Source organism: Panthera leo, chromosome C1 (assembly GCF_018350215.1).
Source record: "Panthera leo isolate Ple1 chromosome C1, P.leo_Ple1_pat1.1, whole genome shotgun sequence".
Classification (NCBI taxonomy): Eukaryota; Metazoa; Chordata; class Mammalia; order Carnivora; family Felidae; genus Panthera; species Panthera leo.
In genome coordinates this window covers 37,621,383-37,643,777 of record NC_056686.1, presented here as the reverse complement: position 1 = coordinate 37,643,777, position 22,395 = coordinate 37,621,383, and the positions used below count along the sequence as shown (strand labels likewise).

The 22,395-nt window shown below is 53.3% G+C and overlaps 1 protein-coding gene across 1 annotated transcript in view; it reads left to right on the top strand.

Annotated features, from left to right (window-relative positions):
- The window catches only part of TRABD2B (TraB domain containing 2B), a 212,064-nt gene that overhangs the window by 156,431 nt on the left and 33,238 nt on the right, over positions 1-22,395 (top strand). The window contains exon 3 of the mRNA XM_042951125.1: positions 20,882-21,028. Within this exon, the coding sequence (XP_042807059.1) occupies positions 20,882-21,028 (147 nt within the window). The remainder of the gene's footprint in view (positions 1-20,881; positions 21,029-22,395) is intronic.

Genomic DNA, 22,395 nt, shown 5'->3' with positions numbered 1-22,395 from the left:
TTGAGTCCACAGCCAGATTCTTGGTCTGTGCCCCACCCCCCTCACCACCTGTGGTGAGGGAGCCTGGTGGGAGGTGCATCGATCGACACCAGCCTGGTAGAGCCCAAGGTGGCGGATGCAGGGTCCTCACTTCACGCCAGAACCTCAGAGCCAGGCAATGGTCCGGTTTCTGGGATTCATAGATGCCTGGAATGGAGAGGTAGGTCTCTCCCCGGAGTGAGCCTGCCGTGTGTGGGAGAGGAAGAGAGCCCAGAGTAACTCATAGTAGGTTGTTATGCCCAGGGAGGAGCAGGATCTCCACTGGAGGAGAGTGTGTGTGTGTGTAACTGCGTGTGGCTGTGTGTGTGTGTGACCATGTATGTGACTGTGTGTATTTGTGTGTGACTGTATATGTAACTATGTGTGTGACTGTGTGTGTCCATTCAGGTGTGTCTGTACATGAGACTGCACAGGGTCTCGGTGACGTGATTTGGAGCATGAATGAGTGAGAATGTGTGCATGCACGTGTGTGTGAGTCTGCGTGAGAGAGAGAACACCTTACCCCGGTACTCAGGATTGGGCAGGCAGGTTGCTTACCCTTTCTGGCTGGCTGAGAGCTAATCAGCAGGGGCCTTGTTGATCCACGCCCTGTAGAACGTTTTCTTCTTCCCATGTCCGCACCAGCATGTGAAGAGGGATGATGACAGCCTGAAGGGTATACAAAGAGGGTGACCAGGGTTGGGGGCATCTAGAATCCATGCCAATCCTGAGAGAACTGGCTCTTTTTTAAAAAAAAAAAATTTTAGAAAGAGAGAGCGTGCGAGTATGGGAGAGGAGCAGAGGGAGAGAGCGAATCTTAAGCAGACTTCGTGCTCGGTGCCGAGCCTGACACATGGCTCGATCTTACAACCCTGGGATCATGACTTGAGCTGAAATCAAGAGTCGGACACTCAGCTGACTGAACCACCCAGGTGCCCTGAGAACCAGGTCTTGAGAGGGGCTGTCCACCTGTAGAAGGGCCGACCCACCCTGAATCTCTGCAGCCTCTCCAAGATCACAGAGCACAGATGAGTTCTGGGGGGCCAGTAGACTGGCCTAAGATAGGCAGGCAAGATCCCGTTCCATGTGACAAGTACTTTCTAGAAGTTGGAGTGGTCTGGGGGATAGAGGTGTGTGGCAGGCTATTCAGGAGCGCTGACTCTGGTGTACAGGTGTGGGCGCAGCCCCCCATACCTGCGTGGCAGACCATTACCAGGGTACCTCCTGGTCTGGGGAAATAGGAGGGGTCCTTCCAGTCCCAGTTCCTGCTCCTGCTTCCAAAGCCAAGCCCTGGAGCTGACTCGAGCTCCTGTGGGTCCCCCACAACTTCTCAAATGGCCCTGGGCTGTCTTATACCCATTTTTCAGAGAAGGATATGGAAGACTCAGAGAGGTGAATTGATTTGTCATGACTTGAACCCAGAGCCTCCTACTGCTAATGTGATTCTCTGTCCACCGTTCAGGGCTCCATAGCACAGAGCCTCGTGCAGAACAGCACGATTAGCTGTTAATGCCTATGATTAGCATGGATGTGTGGTGGCGTCGCCCTGCCGCCTCTCTCACTGGGGCCCTGCCAGGTCTGAGGGCGAGAGTCTGTGCCCATCAGGGGGACTTCGGGCAGGAGGGGAGCAATGGGGGAGGGGAAGGAATCCCAGGCACCAGCACTGCACAACAAAACACAACACACACCTGGAGGGTGGGGCACAAAGACCTGGAGCAAAGAAAACCCTCCCGCCCCTACCTACGTGACCTTGGCAAGGTATTTGACCTCCCTGAGCCCTAGTTGTGTTGTGTTTAAAGCTGAAATATTCATAGTTGCAGGACTGGGTGAGGAGGAAATGAGATCTTATACGTGTGTGCGTGTACAAAGTTCTCAGGATGCAACAAAACAGTATCTGTTGACTTGTGGTCATTCCAGCATAGGGAGGGAGGCGGGACCGGCAGGATAGGATGGGCAAGAAGCAGGGGGGGAAAGATAGCCCAGCAACCTGGGCCCTGGCCTTGCCCACCCCCGCGGGCCTCACCAGAGCTCCCAGTCCTCTCTCCCTGTTGGGGGTGGGGCGGGGGGGCTCTTGCCAGGTGCCCCAGTGGGCTTGGAGTGGGCCAGGACCTCACCGGCTGGCTCAGGAGCAGATGATCCACGGGCACATCCTACGGTCTATCCGAACACGTGCTCCTGCACCGTGTGATTTTGGGCAGATCTCTGCCCTGTCCTGAGCTTTGTTTGCCAAGTGACTTGGGCCTGGTGGTATGTGAGCCCTTCTCCCCAGGCACCAGCACCTTGAGGCTGAAAGGATAGAGGCTCTGGGTCACTGGACTCGCACAGGAGGACCTGGAATGGTCATTGGTAATAAAATGCCACCAGGTTCATTCAGTCATTCACATGTAATATTTACTGAGTGTTTTTCACGTGCCGGGGCTGGAGAGGTATTTGTGAACAAAACAAATATCCTGGCCCTCGTGGAGTGTCTTACTTTCTAGTGGGAGGAGATGTAATCAGTGAGTAACTAGCATCGTGTGTTAGAAGGTGGTGAATGAACATACATATAGCAGAGTAAATGGCCCTGGGAATGCCTGGGAAAGGGTTACCATTTTCAATCCAAGGAGCGGCGTGGACCCCATTGAGAAAGCGAGGTTAATTCGAGGGTGTCAGGCACAGCTATTCCCTCCTGTGCACTCCCTTGGCTCTCTCCTGGGACAGGGTAGCCCAGTGTCTCTGGTCTGCTTCCTGGAGGGCAGCAACTATGTCTGATTCCACCTCTGCTTCCTCAGAACCCAGCCAGGGCTCAGCCCACATAGGGGCTCAGATGTGTCTGGAGCAGCAGGCTTGAACCTGGGATCAGGGGGGCCTTGTCACCCGTGTTCCCCCGGAATGGGAAATCCTTCCCGGCACAGCCCGCCCTCAGAGGGAATGCCAGTCCATCAGGCCCTGGCCTGGACGACACACCCAGGGGCGACAGACCCTGCTGTGTTGATTGCCCAGCACCGCGTCCACACCAGGCCCAGAATTCCATCTGCTGCCAAATTCCAGGGCTGGAAATAATGAGGCAAATTGTCCCTCGCCGCTGATTGACTTTCAAGTTGCTCTGCTAAACTGGGTGCAGTTGAAGTTTTCGCAAGTCTCCCGGGGACCCCGGGCGGCTTCAGTTTCAGCCTTGTAAAGAGCCGTTAAGATCCAATCAAAATAAATAAAATCAGATCCAGGAAAGCGATGTGTTTGTGACTGCAAACGAAACACTCAGGATATTCATGCTGAAGCCCAGCACCCCGCTTTTTTGCAGGGATTCCTTACACTAGACTGGCACGAACCCATGATCTCACCGGCATGTGTTCTCTGAGACCTGGGGCCTTCGGGAGCGTCCTGCCCCTGTGTGACGGGAGAGGAAAGTGCAGGGCTTGAGCACAGTGTGACCCAGAGGAAAGTCCCAGGCCCTTGGCTTACAGGAGGGGAGACTTCAGCCCTGAACGACTGCAGGGCATTTCGTGGCCTGCAGTGACAGCGGTGTGAAAGTCAGGAGAGCAGAGGCCTAGAGACACATGGTGTAACCGCAGAATCAGAAATTCCCAATTGTAGGAGGCCAAGCCCTAGAATGGGAGTACCACACTGGGGACTGTCAGGTCCTCAGGCGTCAGAACTGCAGAGGGCCAAGTCAGGGCGTTAAATCCCAACTCAGAGACTATCACCAGGCTGGGCAGCCCAGAGAACCTCCTTCGGAGCGCTCTCCGCCCACCCCCTCGCTATTCTGGACACACCGGGGAGCAAACAAAAGCACCAGCAGTGCTTCCCCTTCTCCCTGGGAGGGGGCTGCCTCCTGCCCAGCCAGCCGACCCTCCCTGGTTCCACGTTCGCCCCCTCCCCTCAGCCTTAACGACATCCTCTGCGCAGTGCTTCAGCTGCTAGTTTTGATCAAACCCTGGAAGAAAAATCAAAGGTATTTGAGAGAAAAGCCCTATGCAACGCCAAGAACCACCTCCCCAGTCCTAAGGTTCAGGGAAATTAGGAGGGCCTTTCTGCAGCAAGATGTGTGTGCCCTGAGACATCCCTGTGAACAACACCCTCCTGCAAAAGCAGGTCCCAGTAGGAGAGGAGATCTCTCAGGGTCACTCCAGGGAAGCGGTCAGAGGTGTTTGGAAGTCAGGCCTCGGGTCCCCGCTCCCGCTGTCCAGCCGCCCGACCCCTCCAAGAGCTGTATTGGTCATTGCCTGGTTGGCGCTGCATTTCCATTCTCCAGGCTTCACCCAGACCAAGCCGGAGGGTCAGACGGGGCCCGCCTCCGTCCTGCTGGTGCCAGGCCATGCTTGCAGGCAGGCAGGCCCGGGGCAGAGCCCGTCCTTCCCCGGGCTGGGCTGCCCCCCACACTCGGCATGCTGAAAGGCCCCCTTGTGCGGCCGCCGTGCCTCCCCGCCGCAGCGCGCAGCCCTGTTCTCTTACCTCATAAACGGCTAATTTGTTACATATTTTCTGACGCTGTAAATGGGAGAACAAAGACCTTTTCTCTCTCATATTTTCGTTCAATTATGTTTGTGGGGGAACCTGATCCCCTTCAAAGGGGGGCCAAGGAGCTGGGGGGAAGCCTCCCAGGCTTGCTGACCTCCCAGGCCTGCTCCAGGGCCCGGACCCCCAGGGCTGGCCGTAGGCTGCTCGGGCCCGGGTGCAGCCAGCGGGGAGGGAGGCGAGGGGCCCCCTTGGGGTCCTGTGAAGGGACCAGGCCCTCATCTCCAGCACAGATGCCAGTCTCAGGAGCAAGTCAGTGCCTCCAGTGGGAGATGAAGCTTCCAGGAGGCAGACATTAGGGCCACATAAGGAAGGCCCCCTCCACAGCCCACATCCATGCCCCGAGATGGCATGGTCCTGCGGGTGGATGATGAGCTCCCGGCCACAGTGCCAACAACCCCTCTCTCTGTACTGTGGCGTGTCCCCCACAGAGATGTGGCAGGCACCTGGAGTGGAGTGGCCTTTGGAAGAAAATCCTGGAGCTGAAAACCCTCAGACTGTCCCGTTTCTGAGGCCCCACCTAATCCCGAGGCTCTGGCCCATGTTTGGGCTTTTGCCCGGCTCTGGCTCAACATTTGGGTTCCCCCAGCTCCTTCCATCCTACTTTGAAAAAGCATACTTGCTGGTTTTGAACACTAGTTCTTCCCAATTCGGGAACCAGGGGGCTGGAGCCTGTTCCTGGAGACCTGGCTGCCCAAGGATGTCTTTCTACAGTGAGCAGCCCCACCTCTCTGTCCTTCCCTCCCTTTAGGGGATAGCTGAGAGTGGCAGGTCCTGGAGTAGGTCCTAGGGACATGAGGGGGAGCAAAGCAGACATGGTCCCCACCTCCGTTGTGTCTGCACAGCAGTGGGCTGAATCCTGGTACGTGGCTAAAATGGCCAAATTACCTGGATTCATCTACCGCTTACTTGCTGTGTGACCTCAGCCACTTAGCTGAAGCCACTTAGCCACTCTGTGCCTCCTTTGCCTCATCTGTAAAATGGGATGGAAATGATAACTACTGCACTGGGCTGTTGGGGGATTCAGTGAAATCATATTTGAAAAGAGTTTTGTGCAGTGTCTGGCATGGAACAAATGATTAGTCAGTGGTAATTAAAATTCTTATTAGGATAAGCAGACATTAAACAAATGGTTGCATACATGAATATATGAAGACAGTCTCTGAGCACTCTGAAGAAAGAGTACAGGGTGTAGGAGAGCTTTGAATGGGGACCCCTGGAGGCATCAAGGAAGGAGTTTTCAGGAGGTGATGAAGGCTTGAACCACCATCTGAAATATGAATAGGAATTAATGGAGCAAAAGAAAGGGGTGATGAAAATGGCAGTCCTGGCAATAGGACCAGCCTGTGCAAAGGCCCTGAAGTGGGGAAGAAATAACATACTCTGAAAAACTCTGTAAAGGCAACATGTTGACAACACAGAGCAAGGAGGTCAGGAAGTGAGATGAGTCTGAGGAGCAGGTGGGGCCCTGCCAAGCACAGCTGAGAGGGCCGTGTTGAAGAAGTCATTCATTATTCCTAGAGCAGAGCCATGAAGGTTTATGCCTGGGAGTGCCATGATCTCATTTATGTTTTTTTTTTTTAGTTCACATCCACACGCAGCATCCCTTTTCCTTGTTAGGCCCAGAACCAACGGGGCCTGTGTCAGGTCAAGGATGTTCAGGTATATATAACAGACAGCCACCCTTGGCCTCAAGGCCCAGGATCACCCTGTGCGGCACCCTCCAACAGCAAGTAGAAATAATAGTAAAAAGGACTGAGTGGAGAGAGATGAGGCTGAAGACACAAACATGGCAGAACCAGGTCTAGGACTGGACCACGGAGAACAATCGATGGAGCCGCTTGGTGCTGGGAAGCAGGGAACTGAAGTCATGCTAATTTCAGTCTCCCCAGGACTGCTGCACAGCTCTTGGCCCAGAGGCAATTTTTGTTACATGTTCAAAGGTCAGTCTGTGGTTAGGCCTCTTCACGGCATGAATAGTGCATAGGGAAGACCATACTCGTGTCCTGAATCTATCATCTATCAATCTATAATCTATCTATCATCTATCTGTCATTCTATCATCTATTTATCTTTCTTTCCATCTGCATCTCTCTCCTTCACACACATGTGCACACACACATTCCTACACAACTCCTGGTCACTCAGAGTGCCTGACACCCCTGGCCTGCTGCTGCCCTTCCCAATTGAAGAAGCTCGTAAAAGGAGAAGACAGACATGGGCTGGAGCTGAAGGGAGGCCTTCTTGAGGAGGTGAGCTGGGGCAGGATGCATGAGTGGGTGTGGACGAATGGGGGCCAACAAGGAGCCCTGCCCCCCACCCTGACCTCCCCCCTCCCCACCGCCCTGATCTGGCGGGGCCCTGAAGGCCAGTTCAGGAAGGGCAGTGGAATGCCGCCTTGGGCCTGAGGCCCCTTGAGAAGCTTGCAGTCAGGCAGCGAAGTAAGAGGCTGGAGCACTCCTCCCTCTGCCCACAGTGGATCCTGGAAGCTGACTGGCCCTTTAACCAGCACTTCTGGGGGTCTTTCTCTGTCCCCACCGGCCCACACTCGGCCTGCCTCCCGGGTCAGAGGGGTGCAGAAAGAAGCCTTGGGTAGCCCTGAGTGTTTCCCGTCTGTAAAGTAAGCAGATCTTTGCTCATCCAGAATGTGTCTGACTTCTCTGTATTCTTTTCCCAAGACCCAAGGCTCAGATTTCAGTTTCACATTCTTTTGCCTCAGGTCTAAAAACATTTTCCTTTTCTGTGGTGGGGGGAAGAAGGAATAAGGGGCAGAGGAGACCCGAGCTGCCCAAGGAAAACAGACAGATGCCTCACTCCTGCCTTAGTCTGCATCACCTACTTGCTGTGTGGCTTTAGGCACCTTCCTGCCCTCTCTGGGCCTCAGCGCCCTCTTCATGGAGTGAGGAGCCCCTGCAGGACCTAATGAACCCTCCCTCACCTGATCTTCTCGGCTTTCCCATCCTGTTGCCAAGAAATGTCTTCTGTGACTTTAAACAGGTGAAAAGCAGGAGAAGTTGGGACTGCATTTTAGTTTTGTCCGTGAGGCCAGGTTCTGTGCAGCTGTCTCCTCTGATGTGTGCTAGCAAGAGTGTCCACCCCCTTGACTGTCAAGGCCACAGGCCACATGCCAGCCCCACGCAGTCTTCTCTCTTTCCTGCCATTCTTAGCCTGCCCCTCCTCTGTCCAGCTGCTCCCCTGAGAGCGGCTCGAAACTTCCTAAAGTGGAGGAGGGCGGGGGAGAACCAGTCCCCGAAATTCACAGCAGGAGAGAGGGGGCAGTGGTGGGTGAGGAAAGAGACTCAGAGCCCTGAGTTGGAGGGTTCTAGAGCATCTAAGCCAGGAAGGATTTGGAATCCCAGCCTGCTTTACTCCCTCCATGAGTCCCCACAGCCCCAGACCCAGGCGGGGACTCCTCACCTCTCCTGGCCCAGAGCCAGCTAAGACTACCGCCAGGAAGCAGCCAGAGAACAGCTTCTCAATGGAAAGCCTGAGGGTCATTCCCCATTTCGTCACTTCAGTGCTCCTTGCCTTTCCTTGCATGAAGTCTTAGCTCCAGATCCCCCCTCTGTGCCTGCTCCCTCCCATCTCATACTCCTCACCAGCCAGGCCCTGCACTCCAGCCCAGGGGATCATCCGTACGTTTCCCCAAAGTGGCCAGCTTCTCCCCGCCTCTACATGGACATTGACACCACCCAGAATTCCTTCTCTTTCTCTTCTGCATCACAAAGGCAACCTCCCCCCACAGGCACCATTGCAGAACACCTCCTCTGAATCCCAGAAGTGACACTGCCCCCACTCGTCCCCCACTCCGAAGGATGAGTCCCCCCTGCTGCTGCTCCCATAGCCCTGAAATCATCCCGGTACCTGGTTTTCACAGGTGTGTTAGCATGTTGCAAGGCTTCCTTGAGCACCTCCTTCCTTGCTCCACCCCACCCCTGACCTTGAGCGCTTTGAGGATAGAAATGATGCTGATTTGGTTCTGTGGTCCCAGCACCCAACACAGAGCCTGGCACTAATCCATATTGAACACTGAGGAGTGAATGAGAATCCAGTCTACATGTGCTGGCGCCTGCCCCTTCTCAAAGCCACCCTGCTGCTCTTTGGGAACAGAAGCTTCTTAAAATGCCCTGAGGAAGGACAGTAATGTTTATAAGGGTTTTAGGGTGTTAGCTCACTAGCCAGGGAGGACAAATCTTATTCTCCCCACTTGGCAGATGGGTGAACTGAGCCTTGGAGAGAAGGGCCTGTCCCACATTCTCATAGCAGCCCGTCACCAGAAAAGCCACAACAGGAACTTCACACAGCCATGTTAGCAGGACCCAGATTTGAGCCTGGACCAGAGCCCTGCCCTTTCTGCTGCTATGCACACTTGGTCTCTGAAGCACTTGGTAGCCTGCGACGTAGCAGACAAACGATTTCACTCGTCAGCATTGAGCGCCCCTCACCCCCGGGCCACCTGGGGGCGCCCGCTCTGATGCCACCCTCCCTGGCCGCTGCCCAGCACCAAGAGCGGAGGTCCTCACTCAGCTGGAGGGCCTGTGAGACACCCCCCCCCCCCAACCCCGCTCCGCCCTGCAAATTGGTAATTGCCGTGTGGTCAGACCAGAAGGAATTAGACAAGCCCTCGAGGAATTTCATACTGATTTTGCGAATGAAAATGGAGACATGCCTTTTGAAGTCTAGGCAGCTGTGTCAGCAGGCAGGTCTGAGACAGCAGGAAAAAGAAAAACTACAGCTTTCAACCAATGGATGCAGCCACTTCATAGTAATAATGGTGGCGACGGTAACCGTGGCCACCGCTGACTGACCGCCTACCATGAGGACCGTTGTCCCGCTGCAGGTCTCCGTCTGCGCATCTGGGGTTCCCAGCCTCACAGCTGTCAAGCCCGTGTCTGAAGATCTGGCAGAGAAGGGCTGAGAAAGCCAGCTGGCTGGAGTGCAGAGCCGTGGCTGAGACTGAAGGCCCTCCCCGCCGGACCCTCTCCTGGCCTGGCCTGACCTGACACGTCTTTAAGAACACCACGCACTTCCATATGCCCACCACCTTGACCACGCTTCCCTCCCTGCCCCAGCCGTCCTGCACAGCCCGGCCTGAAGCCTGTTGCTTCACCGACATCCCGGCTGTGTCAGAAACTCCCTCCGAGACCCCGAAGGCCCCAGTGTTTTCTGTTTATCATTAATTTACCACTTAGTTTTATAATTACCAGCGTCTCTGTCCATCTCCTCCACCACCTTGGTGTCTCTCAAAGCTTTATGCATGAGAATAGGTTGGCCTAGATGATTCTCTGGGTCTTTCTGATACATTTTGCTCTTTTTTTTTTCTCCACATGCAGTGTGTATTCAATTTAAGAAATCAAAAGTGGTTACAGGGGAGCAAAAGAGAGTCACAGCAGAGAGTGGCCCCAGGACAGGGAGAGCGTGAGGCATTAAGTCTGGGCAGAGATGAGGCACTGGGCCACATCGACCTGACCGTGGGGAGTGTGGATGTCACTTATTTTTCTGAGGTTGGCTTCCCTGTCTGTAAAATGGGGTCACCGATGGTGGCTGTTAAGAAGAATGAATGAGCTTCCATATGCAAAGTGCCTAGAATCGCAGACTGTCTAAATCGTGGGATGATGGGGGGATGGCTGTTCGAAAATGCTGTGCTCATAGAACATAACTTCCAGAGGTGAAATGTACTCCCACACTCTCTCGTTTCAGAGGGACCCTGTGACCCGGACAGTGGGTCCCATGAGTGAACTGGGTCAGAGTTGGCAGCACCAGAATCTGGGTCTCCAGCCTGCTTCAGGCTTATCTGTGCCTAAAACTGAAAGCCGATGGAGCCCTTTGTCCTCCAGGGACAGACCCCAAGCCTCTGGGTGTGCCCCTTCCCCCGTACCCAGCCTGCTGTCAGCCTCCCTACCCAGCGGAGTGCTAATCTCCTCGTGTGGGTGGCTCCGGATTTGTGAGCATTTCCTGGCATGACTTGAAGGACAGAAGAGGAACTCCGGGATCTTTAAGGGTGGTCTTTGGGTGGAGAAACTAGGCGTTCGGAGAAAAGAAGGAAAGAAAGCTAGGGTGAGTCAGCCTCTGCTGCCCGCCCAGGAAAGCACAGAGGGCTAGGCCAGCCCACGCTGCAGTGCAGATGTGGAGGATGTGGCCGGCACCGCCGGGGTCCGACTGGTGGGCGTTTGTGGAGCTGGGACGGACCTCTGTGCTGGAAGCCGAGTCCATGGTTCTTTGGGTTGTGGCTGGGGTTTGGGACAGGGACGGTGAGGGGGAGGGAGGAGCCTGCTCCCTCCCCCCACCTTCAGGAGGAACACAGCTGCCTTGGTCTTCCATCTGATCTTGTTTACCCCTGTCCCCGCGGATTCCAGACCGGCACGGCCACCCCAGCATTCCTCCGCTCACACTCTGCGGGCCTGCCCATCTCTCAGGGGGGCCAGAGGCCTTCAAGGGATGTGCTCCCCACTGCCCACCCTGCCATGCCTCTGACCATGTCCTGGAAATCCCTTCTCCTTTCCAGATGGACCCTCTGTTCTCCCTGCTTTGAGCCAGGAGCTGAGGTGGCATCGCCTGGCCTCCCTTATCCTGGTGTCAGTGGGAAGCACTGGCAAGAGATAGATGGGGGGAGAGGAAGGGAGTTGGGATATTTTGTGCCCCTGCCACCCTGCCTTCCTGCCCGCCTCCGTGGCCCAGGCCATGGAGGGGTAGCTGTGCCGTCCTCCAGCGTTCAGGTCCCTCACCCCTTGCCCCTTTCCCTTCAAGGCTTAGGGGCAGGAAAGCTTCCCACCGCTGCTGCTCTTCAGTGCCCCAGCATCCCCCATCCACACCTTTGTCAGTGTTCCCATCACTCAACATGCTTCAGTTGAACTCACTTGTAGTTGAACTCACTTCATTACAACTCACTTCATTGACCATGCACCATCTATTTTCTGTTAGGTCCCTGCCTGAGACAGGGATCTCATCCACTTGTTCCCCTTTGCTCACTCCTCTCTAGGCACACTGGCCTTCCTGTTTCTCACACCCAGCAGGCCTACCTCTGCCTCAGGGCCTTTGTACTTGTTGTGTCTGCCCACAACAGTCTTCTCTCAGGTATCCACAGGACCACCTCCCTCAACTCCTCCAGATCTCTTCTCAAACATCACTTCTCTTTGTGCCTTTACTGGACATCATCCCTAAAATGTCAACCCCTAACACACACACACACACACACACACACACACACACACACACTCACACACACAATTTCCTATTCTCCTTATTTTCTCCCTAGCAACTATCACTCTCTAACATAGATGCTTTGCTGGTTGTTTTTGTTTATTGTCCTCTTCCTCCCACTGGGATGAAAGTTCCCATTAGGGCAGAGATCTTTACTTGTGTTTACTGCTGTACCTCCAGGGCCTACAACACCATCCAGTACATAACTTCTCAACAAATACTTCCTCAGTGAATGTGTGAGTTGGTCCGTTTCCCAGATGGGCAAACCAAGGCCCAGAGAAGGAAAATGACTAGCCCAGGACTTAATAGTATAGATTCAGATGGAGACTAGGTCTCTGGTCCTACCTGCCAGCCCAGAGCCAGCCCATGGCTCCAGGAAACCTTGTGTTTATTTGGAGGCCTGCTGCTCAGTAGCCCAGTGTCCGGAGACAGGATTCTGTGCCGGAGGCCCAGGGGACCCTGAATACTAAGCAGGAAGCAGGGAAGTCATCGGCATTGCTTTGGTGCTGTCGATGGGGCAAGGAGAATAAACAAACAAAACTCAACCAGAGGCTGGTGGGCTCTAACCTCTGAGAAAATCTCCCCCAGGCTGGGGAAACCTTCCCATGAGGCTGAGCTGCCCCCCCCCCCCCCCCAGCCCAGGGCACTGACAGACTGATGTGGCAAAGGGTCCGGGTCTCTGCTTTCTCAGCTCTGTGCCCTGAGGGGGAACTGCGGCCCGGCAGGGAGCTGCTCCGGATGGAGGTTCTGGGATGGTTAACTTGCTCAGCTTTTTATTCATTCATTCTACAAGTACTTCTGAGACATTGACTGCTTGTCGGGCGGGCGCTGTGCACTCTGCTGGAGAAATAGCTGTGACCAAGTCAAATGATTTGCCTGCCTTTGGCGTGTCACTGTTGAGCAGGAAGGACGAGCATGAAGCTGAGGAGGGCAAGCGACCTAGAAATCCTGGGTGCCCTGGGGGTGCTAAACAGGAACCCACCTAGTGCATGGCCCAAGGATGTCCTCCTGAGGAAGGAGCCCCTGCAGCCAGGTGAAAGGGGAGTGTGAACTGATGGGTGGAAAGGTGGTTTCAGGTAGAGCAGGAGCAAGGGGAAGGGCCTTAGGCTGGAAAGAACTCAGCACAAATGAGAATCTGAACGAGGCTCCATCAGGCTGGGGCAAAGAGGGATAGCGTGGGAAGGTCCTGTACCAGGTAGGTTACCTTGACACGGGTGACCTCCTCCCTCTCCTCATATGTAGCTCTGACAGGGCCCAGGGCCAAGGTTCTAGCACCCCTCCTTCTTCCCAGCTGACCATTCAGACTTCAGGCTTCCCATACTCATCCCTACTTGTCTGTTTATGTCTGTTCTTCCTCCCAATGACTGGGTGGAGGTAGCTTGGCAGGTCAGGCCCTGGGGTAACAGAGAGAACCTGGACCTGAATTTGAATCTCAGTTCCAGTCTAGCAACTTGAGAACCCCGTGCAAGTGACTTCACCATCCTCAAGGCCTCAGTTTCCTCATATGTTTAATGAGAATAACAATCCATTCTCCAGAAGGATTATGTTAAGGGATGGTTCTCAACATCCTTACAGTGGCCCATTGAGCCTGGCATACTAATCAATTCTGACCTCATGTCCCATCCGCTGTCCTCCTTGTTTGCTCAGCTCCAGCTACCCTGGCCTCTGCTGCTCCTCACATATGCACAGGGCCTTTGCACCTGCTGTTCCCCCTTACCTCATCACTCCCTGCCTCCTTTCCTGCTTTATTTTCTCTCTGCAACATGTACTGTATTTGTCAGCGTTTTCCAGAGAAACAGAACCAATAGGATGGATAGATAGGTATATTTATTTTAAGGAATTAGCTTATGCATGGTGGAGGCTGGGAAGTCCAAAAGCCACAGGGTGAGTTGGCAGGCTGGAAACCTAGTAAAGAAGCACTGACGCCTGATGCTGCAGTTCTAGTCCAAAGACAGTCTGCGGGCAGAATTGTCCTTGACAAAGGAAGTTGGTCTTTTCCTATGAAGGTCTTCAACTTATTGGATGAGGCCCACCCTCATCCAGCTGTTATGGAACATAATCTGCTTTACTCAAAGTCTACTGATTTAAATGTCAATCTCAAAAGCATCTTCACGGAAACATCTAGCATAATGTTTGACCAGATATCTGGGTACCATGTCCTAGCCAAGTTGACCGAATTCACCATCATAAGTGCATCCCTTGTTAATCTGGCACCCACAAACATCTCCTTAAAGCATACTCATAACATACGGTTTAACAACAGATAAAGACAATAACAAGATCATAATTCCACCCCATGTGATACAGCGATCCTGCGTACAACCAAAATGCCTTAATGCCTTCTCCAGATGAGGATGCAAAGCCTTTGGGTGATGCTTACTCTTCTCCTTGATATACCAAGCTTCGATACTATCATGCGAGGTTAACAATACTTAAATACTGTGATACAAAGTCACTATTTCTTGTGCTAGGATGGAAAAAAGAAAAAGAAGAGAGAAGAGAATGTTTCCTACATACACACATAGTCTCAACAAAATAAAGAAGAAACACTCTCACAATGAGTCTTTTGTTTCTGTGACTGGTCATGTGCTCATAGCTGGTATTTATAACTACCTTCTTCTACTTCCACTACCACTACTCTAATGCCTTTACCTTGAGCGAGCACCTCAGCTGGTTTTGGTTCACACCTGGAGGGGTGGCCCAGACCTTCATTCCTGAAGGCTCTGGGCCCTTAGTGGTCCTGCCTGGATTGGGTTGCTGCAGTTTTCCATTGATGTTCGTTAATCACAGGGCAGGGTGATACTGAAAGGCGCCCTGAGGGATCTCCGGTGCTCCAGACGTGTTCTCCTCTACCTCCCTGTGGAGTAGCAGGCCATTTTCCCTGCTCGTCAGGATCAGTCACGCCAGCGAGCACAGTGACTCCCTTCTTCACCTGTTGATTCAGACGCGGGAGGAGCTCAAAGTGGCCGGGGGCAGTCTTGATCCCCAGTTCAATGGAATCATTGTTCTGTATGTCTGACATGCCAGATGCTAATACTTTACTGATCATTTTGTTTACTCTCTGTTTACCCCCCGCAGGTAAGCCCAATGAGAGCAGGATTTTGGTCTGGTCTGTCCCTAACGAAATTCCCAGCATCTAGAACCGTGCCTGGCACATGGCCGGTTGTCAGTAAGCATTGCTGAGTGGGTCGGGGCCTTGGCTGTGATCTCCTGGTGCTTCAGCGTGGGTGAGAAGTGCTCATCATCCACCTCAGAACCTCAGTCTGAAGGCCAGGTCTGTCCCAGGGAGCCCAGGGTTGCAGAATGTTCTCTGACAAAGGGGGTCCTGCCGCCTCTCCTCACACTGACAGTGCTGGGCCAGCATGTGAGCACAAGGCCTCAGTGTTCACCATCCCAGCCCACTCAGAACTGTTTACTAGACTAATCTGGAACAATAAACCTGTCCCCACCCTCCTGGCGCCTGCCTCACTCCATCCTAAGCCTGTGTTTGAAGATGTGTTTAAATTCTGGGCCTACACTCAGCAGACGCCACAGGCTGGCTCCTGGCGGACAATCACTGGCGAGGGGGGCGGCACTGGGACGCTCAGGTCCTCCTGATGGCTCTGTCTCCACACGCAGCCCTCCGGGGGGAGCAAGGCGGCTCTAGCCTCCATCCAGTGTTTGTTATTTCATGTCAAAGCTTTCTCATAAACATTATCCTAGAGTGGGACACGGAGGCTTTGGGCAAAGAGGGTTTGTTATTCTAAAGTGGCCAGGAGCAGAAGGCGTGGTGGCCCAGGAGTCCGTGAGCAGCGCCAGGCTTGGGAATTCAGGGTGAATGGGAGGGAGGCAGAAATCAGGACAAGGCTCTCCCGTGCCTGTGCACAGGGTCTTGGAGGTCCCACTTACCACACCCTCCACTGTCACAGCCAGCTGGGATACCTGCCTCTGAAATGAGTTCCTCACAGGTGGAAACCAAAACCAATTCATCCACCACCATCCCTGCAGAGAATCGACAGAAAGTAAATGTTCGTTGAATGAATGACTAAGTGTAGCTTCCCTATATCTTTTGGAAGCGCCGAGAATGCTTATAAAGAAGCACGTATTATTTTGAAGTTCTAGTCGTGGGAACCTGGTCTGGAGCCAGACAGACGTCATTTCAAAGCCCAGCTCTGCCCTTTACAAGCCACGTGGCCTAGGGCCCCCTCTGTTTCTTTGGCTTCCTGTCTATGAATAGGGACGCCATCCTGCCGGCTGTCTCCCAGGGAGAGCAGAGGGAAGCCCCAGAGGGCAGTAGTCCACTAAGAGGATGGGTTCCAGGGCTGGCCTGCCCAAGCCTGAATGTGTGTCCCATCCCTCACCAGCTTTCTCACCTTTAGTGAGTTATGTAACATCTCTTTGCTGTAGGGTTTTTTAAAATCTATTCATTGGAGCTAATACTAAACTTAACTCAGAGTTGCTATAAAGCTTAAATAAATTAATATAAGCATAGAAGATTCCTGACACATAGTAAGTGCTCGATAAACATGGCGACCCTGGTAATGAATTTTGAAAGATGCAAACAAAGGATGGCTCCAGGTGGGAGGTGTGGGGAAAGGGCATGTGACTCGGGTCAGCGGTCCTCCTTCTGAAACAGTTCCTGAAAATCTGTTCTTCGACAGTGAACGGTGAACAAAGAGGCAGGCTTCCTCCCTGACCAAGTTCCTGGTCTACACAGGCAGGAAACGGGAATCACCTGAGACGGAGGCTACATGGGCTAAGTGCCAAGACCAAGGGAAGCACCAACCCCTGCCTGGGGGTCAGGGGAATCCAGAATGATGGGTTTGGATTTCAGTCCCGGCCCCACGACACTGCCTGGGCCACACTGGGAATGCCTCTTCAGTGATCTGATCTCAGTTTTCTGTATGCAGCATGCTAATAATAAATACTCCATGGCTATTTCTGGCTATTTCGCAAGGCTCCAGGAAGAAGACAGGTGTGGTAATGTGTGTGGGATGAATGTGGGCTGAGTCAGTGAACATCCAGAATCCAGCCCCAATCTGTGGCACTGCAAAGGGTCTTGGGCCGGGCATCAGGCTTGGCTTCGAGTCTGCTCTGCCCCCAGCTGCCTGTGTGGGCTTGGTTGAGCTCTCTCTTGCCCACTTTGGGCCCCTGTCTCCTTTCCTCTTCTGTATGGTGAAGGCACAGAAAGAGAGCAGTGGTTCTCAGACTGGGCTCCAGGGAACCCACGGCCTCCACAAAGAAGCCTTGGGGGTCCCTCCTACAGTGGAGCATTGAACTGGTAGGACTTCAGGCTCTAGCTTGTCTCCTCACATCAGTCAGGGAAATTTCCATTTTTATCTACTCCACATACTGAGTTCCAAGTAAGGTTCCTTTAGAAAACAATAACAATAAAAAGGGATCCCATGGCCAAAGAAGGTTTAAAAACCACTGGACCAGATGACGTATAGGGGCCCTTCCAGTTCCAATCTGGCAAAGTTCAAGTCTGACTATTTTCTTCCGAGTTTTATTTACCAAGCATTTCTCCAGCTCTTACTACATACCAGGACTGTTCTTTGCACCCTACAGATTGTACCACACTTAACTGAAACACCTCCTAGCTTCACAAAAGCCACATGATTGCGGAAGTGACTCCATGTGTCTAGGGAGGCCCAGGGGAGCCATCTCCCCTCCAGCCAGGTCTTCTGGGCACCCGAACGGGTGACCTCACCGCAGTCCAGGTGGTGCCGACTCTGAAGAGCTGCAGGTGTATACAGCGGCAGGGTGTGGTCACGGGAAGCCCGCATATCCCGGCCCCCCATCCCCCGTTCAGAGACGGAGAGTACTCCGGCTTGACATGGACACTTTCAAGCGAGGCATGTTCTGTGTGGGAGGAAGTGCCTGTTGCCTTAGTGATGTCCACAGCAACAGGGCCACTGCCTCCTGTGACTCATCACGGCCACCGTGCTGCCATTGACACTCTGCACCAGGTGGCTGCAGATCGAATTTCAGAATGGTTGCCAGAGCCTGGAGAAGGCTTGGAGGTGGGGTCTGACCTCATCTCCAGCCAGCTCATTAGGGTAGCGGCCTGGGCTGCTGAACCCTAGCACTATCCAGCTCCTTGCCCGCCAGAAACAAAGATGGGAGGGGGTTGGCAGAGGTGATCTCTTGAGCATGGGCTTGGCCTCGTTGTCCATGTCAGTACTTTACCTTATTGCATGAGCTTTTCTGTTCAGATTATGTATTCCGGAATCATGTGACTGATGTCACTGGTGGGGACTTCTGCCACAGGGTAGCAGCATGCTCTAAACGCAGACAGAGTGCCAGAGTTCTAGGGGCTAGTCTGGAGGGCTTAATGAGTAGCCTTGAACTATGAAGTGGCTGACCTCAGCAGGTGGCACTAGGTGGCACTAAGGTACTAAGGAAAGGATGGAGTGACATCCTCGCTTTACCGGGCACTGTGCTGACATCTGCAGATACAAAATAAATAAGATGCAAGTCCCATCCTCACGAAGCTCAGAGCCTAATGAGAGAGCCAGGTAGCTAAATGGTGATTACAATCTAATGTTCCCACCGCGGTGGAAAGAAGCACGGCGGGTCACTTATGTGCCACCACACTGCTCTCAGTGCAACAGCACCGAGTATTTGCTCAGGTGTCCGGACCCAGTTGCAGGTAGGCCCTGCCGAGCTCAGCCGGGCTTACTCGCGTTGTCCGTTGGCTGGACTGGGATGGCCTTGGTGGGACAAATGAAGAAATTCATCTCTGCCCGGCCTCCAGTGGGCTTGCGTGGGCTGCTGTCAGGGCAGGGGAGGGACAAGAGGAGACAGCAGCCATTGGTGCTTTCAGGCCTCTGTGCGTAGTGGTTACTCTTCCCATCGGCTATAAAGCAAGTCCAGGGCAGAATGTCAGAATGGGAGGGAGCCAAAGAGTTCCATGGCCAAGGGCATGAATACATGGAGAGGGTAAGATTTGGGGCCATCACAGTATCAGTCTGCCACACAAGGAGACTGTGGGGGCCCCAGGGAGGGGCCTAACTCAGCCCCCAAGTGGTCCAAGAAGCTTCATGGAGAAGACATTTGAGCAGAGCCTGGAAGGCCAAGTGTGAATTTGCAAGTGGAGAGCAGAGGCAGGAGGTTTTCCTGAACAGAGAGCATCATGTATAAAGCACAGAGACAGAAGAGTGCTGAGTAGTTGGGTATTTGGAGACATGCAGACTGAGTGGGAAATGAGGTCACTGACCACAGCAGGGTCCAGGTCACTGCCTTGCAGGCTCTACTGAAGAGCTAGACCCTTATTCTGAGGGCAGGAGGCACTTGTGAAAGTTTTGAGAAAAAAAAAAGAGGGAAGACAATCAGATTTTTTTTAAATTTTTTAATGTTTATTTATTTTTGAGAGAGAGCAAGAAAGAAAAAATAAGAGCAGGGGAGGGGCTGAGAGAGAGGGAGACACAGAATCTGAAGCAGGCTCCAGGCTCTGAGCTGTCAGCACAGAGCCCGACACAGGGCTCGAACTCACAAACTATGAGATCATGACCTGAGCCGAAGTCAGATGCTTAACCGACTGAGCCACCCAGGCGCCCCGGATTTGTGCTTTGATAGAGAACAAACTGAGGGTTGATGGAGGGAGGTGAGTGGCAGATGGGCCAGATGGGTGATGGGTATTAAGGAGGGTACTTGTGATGAGCACTGGGTATTGTATATAAGTGATCAATCACTGAATTCTACTTCTGAAACCAATATTGCACTGTGGGTTAACTAACCAAAATTTATACTTAAAAGAAAGGTGACTGTGGCAGAAGACTATGGGATGGGGGAGTGATGGGGGGCTGCAGGGAGGGGATGGGTTGCAGTGGGCCCAGTGAGAGATGCTCGGGGTGGTGAGAGGCCAGAGACTGTGGTCCAAGATGGCAAACAGATAATGTGCAAACAGAATGAGCAATGAGGACTGGTGGGCAGGCTGGGGCCGGGCAACAGCAAGGACAGGTGGCCTGACACTGTCTCCCGACCTTCTGCCCAGGAATTACAACAGCTTTTCCCTATATCGGTGCTAAAGGGGTCTGGGATATGCCATCACATGAAGCTACCTCCAGTCCTTTCCCCTCAGGGCCCTCAGTTCCCCCCATCTAAAAATGGGACATTTTATTTTTAAAAAAAATTTTAAGTGTATTTATTTATTTTGAGAGAGACAGAGTGAGCAGGGGAGGGGCAGAGAGAGAGGGAGAGAGAGAATCCCAAGCAGGCTCTACACTGTCATTGCAGAGCTCGATGCAGGGCTCAAACCATAAACCATGAGATCATGACCTGAATCGAAACCAAGAGTCAGACGCTTAACCGACTGAGCCACCCAGGCGCCTCTAAAATGGGACATTTCAGAAGATTTCTCAGGGCCCTCTTACCTTGGGCAGGCCGTATTCCATTAGAGCCATGGTCCCCATGCCAGAAGCAATCAGAACACTAATGTCACCCCCATGGAGCCTGTTAAAAATATACATCCTGGGCTTCACCTCAGAGATTCTAATTCTGGGCATGAGGACTGGGGTATCTGATACGTTCGCATAGCACCCCACATGATCCTGATGCCAGGCAGGTCTGGCTAGAGCGCAGCTGTATTGCCAGGGCCTGGAATGGTGGCCGAGAGCACAGAGGAGCTTCAGGATACATGCTGAGTGCCAGCAGGGTCCTGATTCAGAGAGGCCCAGCTCCTAAGGCCTTTGCCTGGAGTGAGGGTGACTTCTGGAGGAAGGGGCATTTGGGTTGGGCCTTGACATCTAAGTAGGTTTTTGGTTTATTTTGTTTGTTTGTCTTGCTTCGTTTACAGTGCTCTTGATTACCAACTTAGTCTGTGCTCATTCTAGAACTTTCCTAAGCACAGGAAAAGAAAGGAGTCAAAAGAAAAATTCACCCATCATTCCAAAACCCAGACACAACTAGGGTCTCATTTTGCCACGTTATTAGATAAGATGTTGATAGCCAGAGCAGGAGTGGGGATCCATGTGGGCCAAGGACTGGAGACGACAACAGGCTGAACACGGTGGGAGGCCAGAGGAAGCATTCAGGCTGCACCAGCCGGTGTCAGGCCCCACACGCCTTCTCCGTCTCAGGGCCTGTTGCCCCAAAGTCCAGAGTGAGGAGGGCCAGGCCTGGAGGTGTCAAGACCCTCAGCCAGGGGTCCTGAGCACAGCCCTTATTCGTCTCTGTTTCCCCTGCACAGGTGCTGTTTGCCCTGAACCAGACCCTGCTGCAGCACGAGAGCGTGCGAGCAGGGAGCCTGCAGGCACCCTACACCACGGAGGACCTCATCAAGCACTACAACTGTGGGGATCTCAATGCTGTCATCTTCAACCACGACACATCCCAGGTGAGGCACCCCTCCTCTCCGTGGATAGCTTTCAGGTCCCCAGTTCTGACGGCCAGGCCCATATGAACCTATGAACCTACCTAGCATTTATTAGACACCTACTATGTGCCAGGTGTAGGCAATCTTCTTTCTGCCATGGGAACCAGGACCTATTGGTATTCCATTTTACAGATGGGAAAACTGAGGCTCAAGGAAGCAAAGAGATTTGCCCAAACCCACACCACTTCATTGTTGCGTTCCCAAGTAATCAAGAGCAGCACTCGAGTCTGGTGTGTGTGGGAGAAGCTTAACCTCTAAGAATGGGGAGGCTCTGAGAAGTTCAGCTCACAATCTGGGGAAGTTAGAGCCCAGGGGGGAGAACAGCTCATGGTGAGACCTTGCACTGGAGTCCAGCTGGGGGCATTCTGTCTTGAGTCAAGTCCTGGAGGAAAGACTACCACAAGCTGGGCAGAAAGTGAGAGGCACCCTGGGGAGCTGAGCAGGACTCCTCCAGGTGTGTCCCCATTGCCCTCAGTAGAAATTCCAAGATACTTCATCTAGCACTCGAGGCCTTCTGGGTCCTGCCCTCTGCTGACCTTGTCACAGCCAGGTGCCCCACCACATAGACTTTGTTCTGCTGACCTGTACTACATGCCGTTGACCCGTGTATGCCCCTGTGCCCTTATTCAGGCTCCTCCCTCTTCCTTTCCTCCTGCTTGGCCACAGTCAATTGTTACCTCCTCTGAGAAGCCCTCCCTGACTGCCTAGATGGAATTAGATATTCCCCTAGGCCCCTCTAGGCCCAGTGTGCTTTCTGTCACGGTGCTTGGTTAACCATTCATTCAAGAAGAGGCCACTTCCCTGCTCAGGACAGTGCAGCGGCTCCCCATTTTTCTCAGTGTCTATAATGGCCTCTGTGGCCCCGGGGTCTTCCCCCACCCCCGACCCCATGTCCTCTGCCCTCTGCTCACACCCACCGCTGGAGCCACATGGGCCTGCAAGCTGTTCCACAAGCACACTTGGCATGTTTCACCTTTGCACTGGCTGTTCCCTCCTCCAGGAATGCCCTTCCCTGGCCATCACCACAGCTCACCCCCATCTTAACTCAAACATCACCATCTCAGTGAGATGGGCCTCAACTCCCTGAACTAGAATTGCAGCCTGACCGCCCCCCCCCAACTCTCTCAACCCCTTTGTTATGCTCCTCCTCCCCCCACCCCGCCATGGTCTTTGTCATCTTCTCACATACTTACGTCTTTTGATTCACTGATAAGTGATTGTGTTTTTTGTCCTTCCCCCCAGAGCATGTGCTCTCCGAGGATAGGCATTTGCGCCTGTTTTGTTCATCAGTATATTCTGATCAGCTAAAGCAACTCCTGGCACAGAGC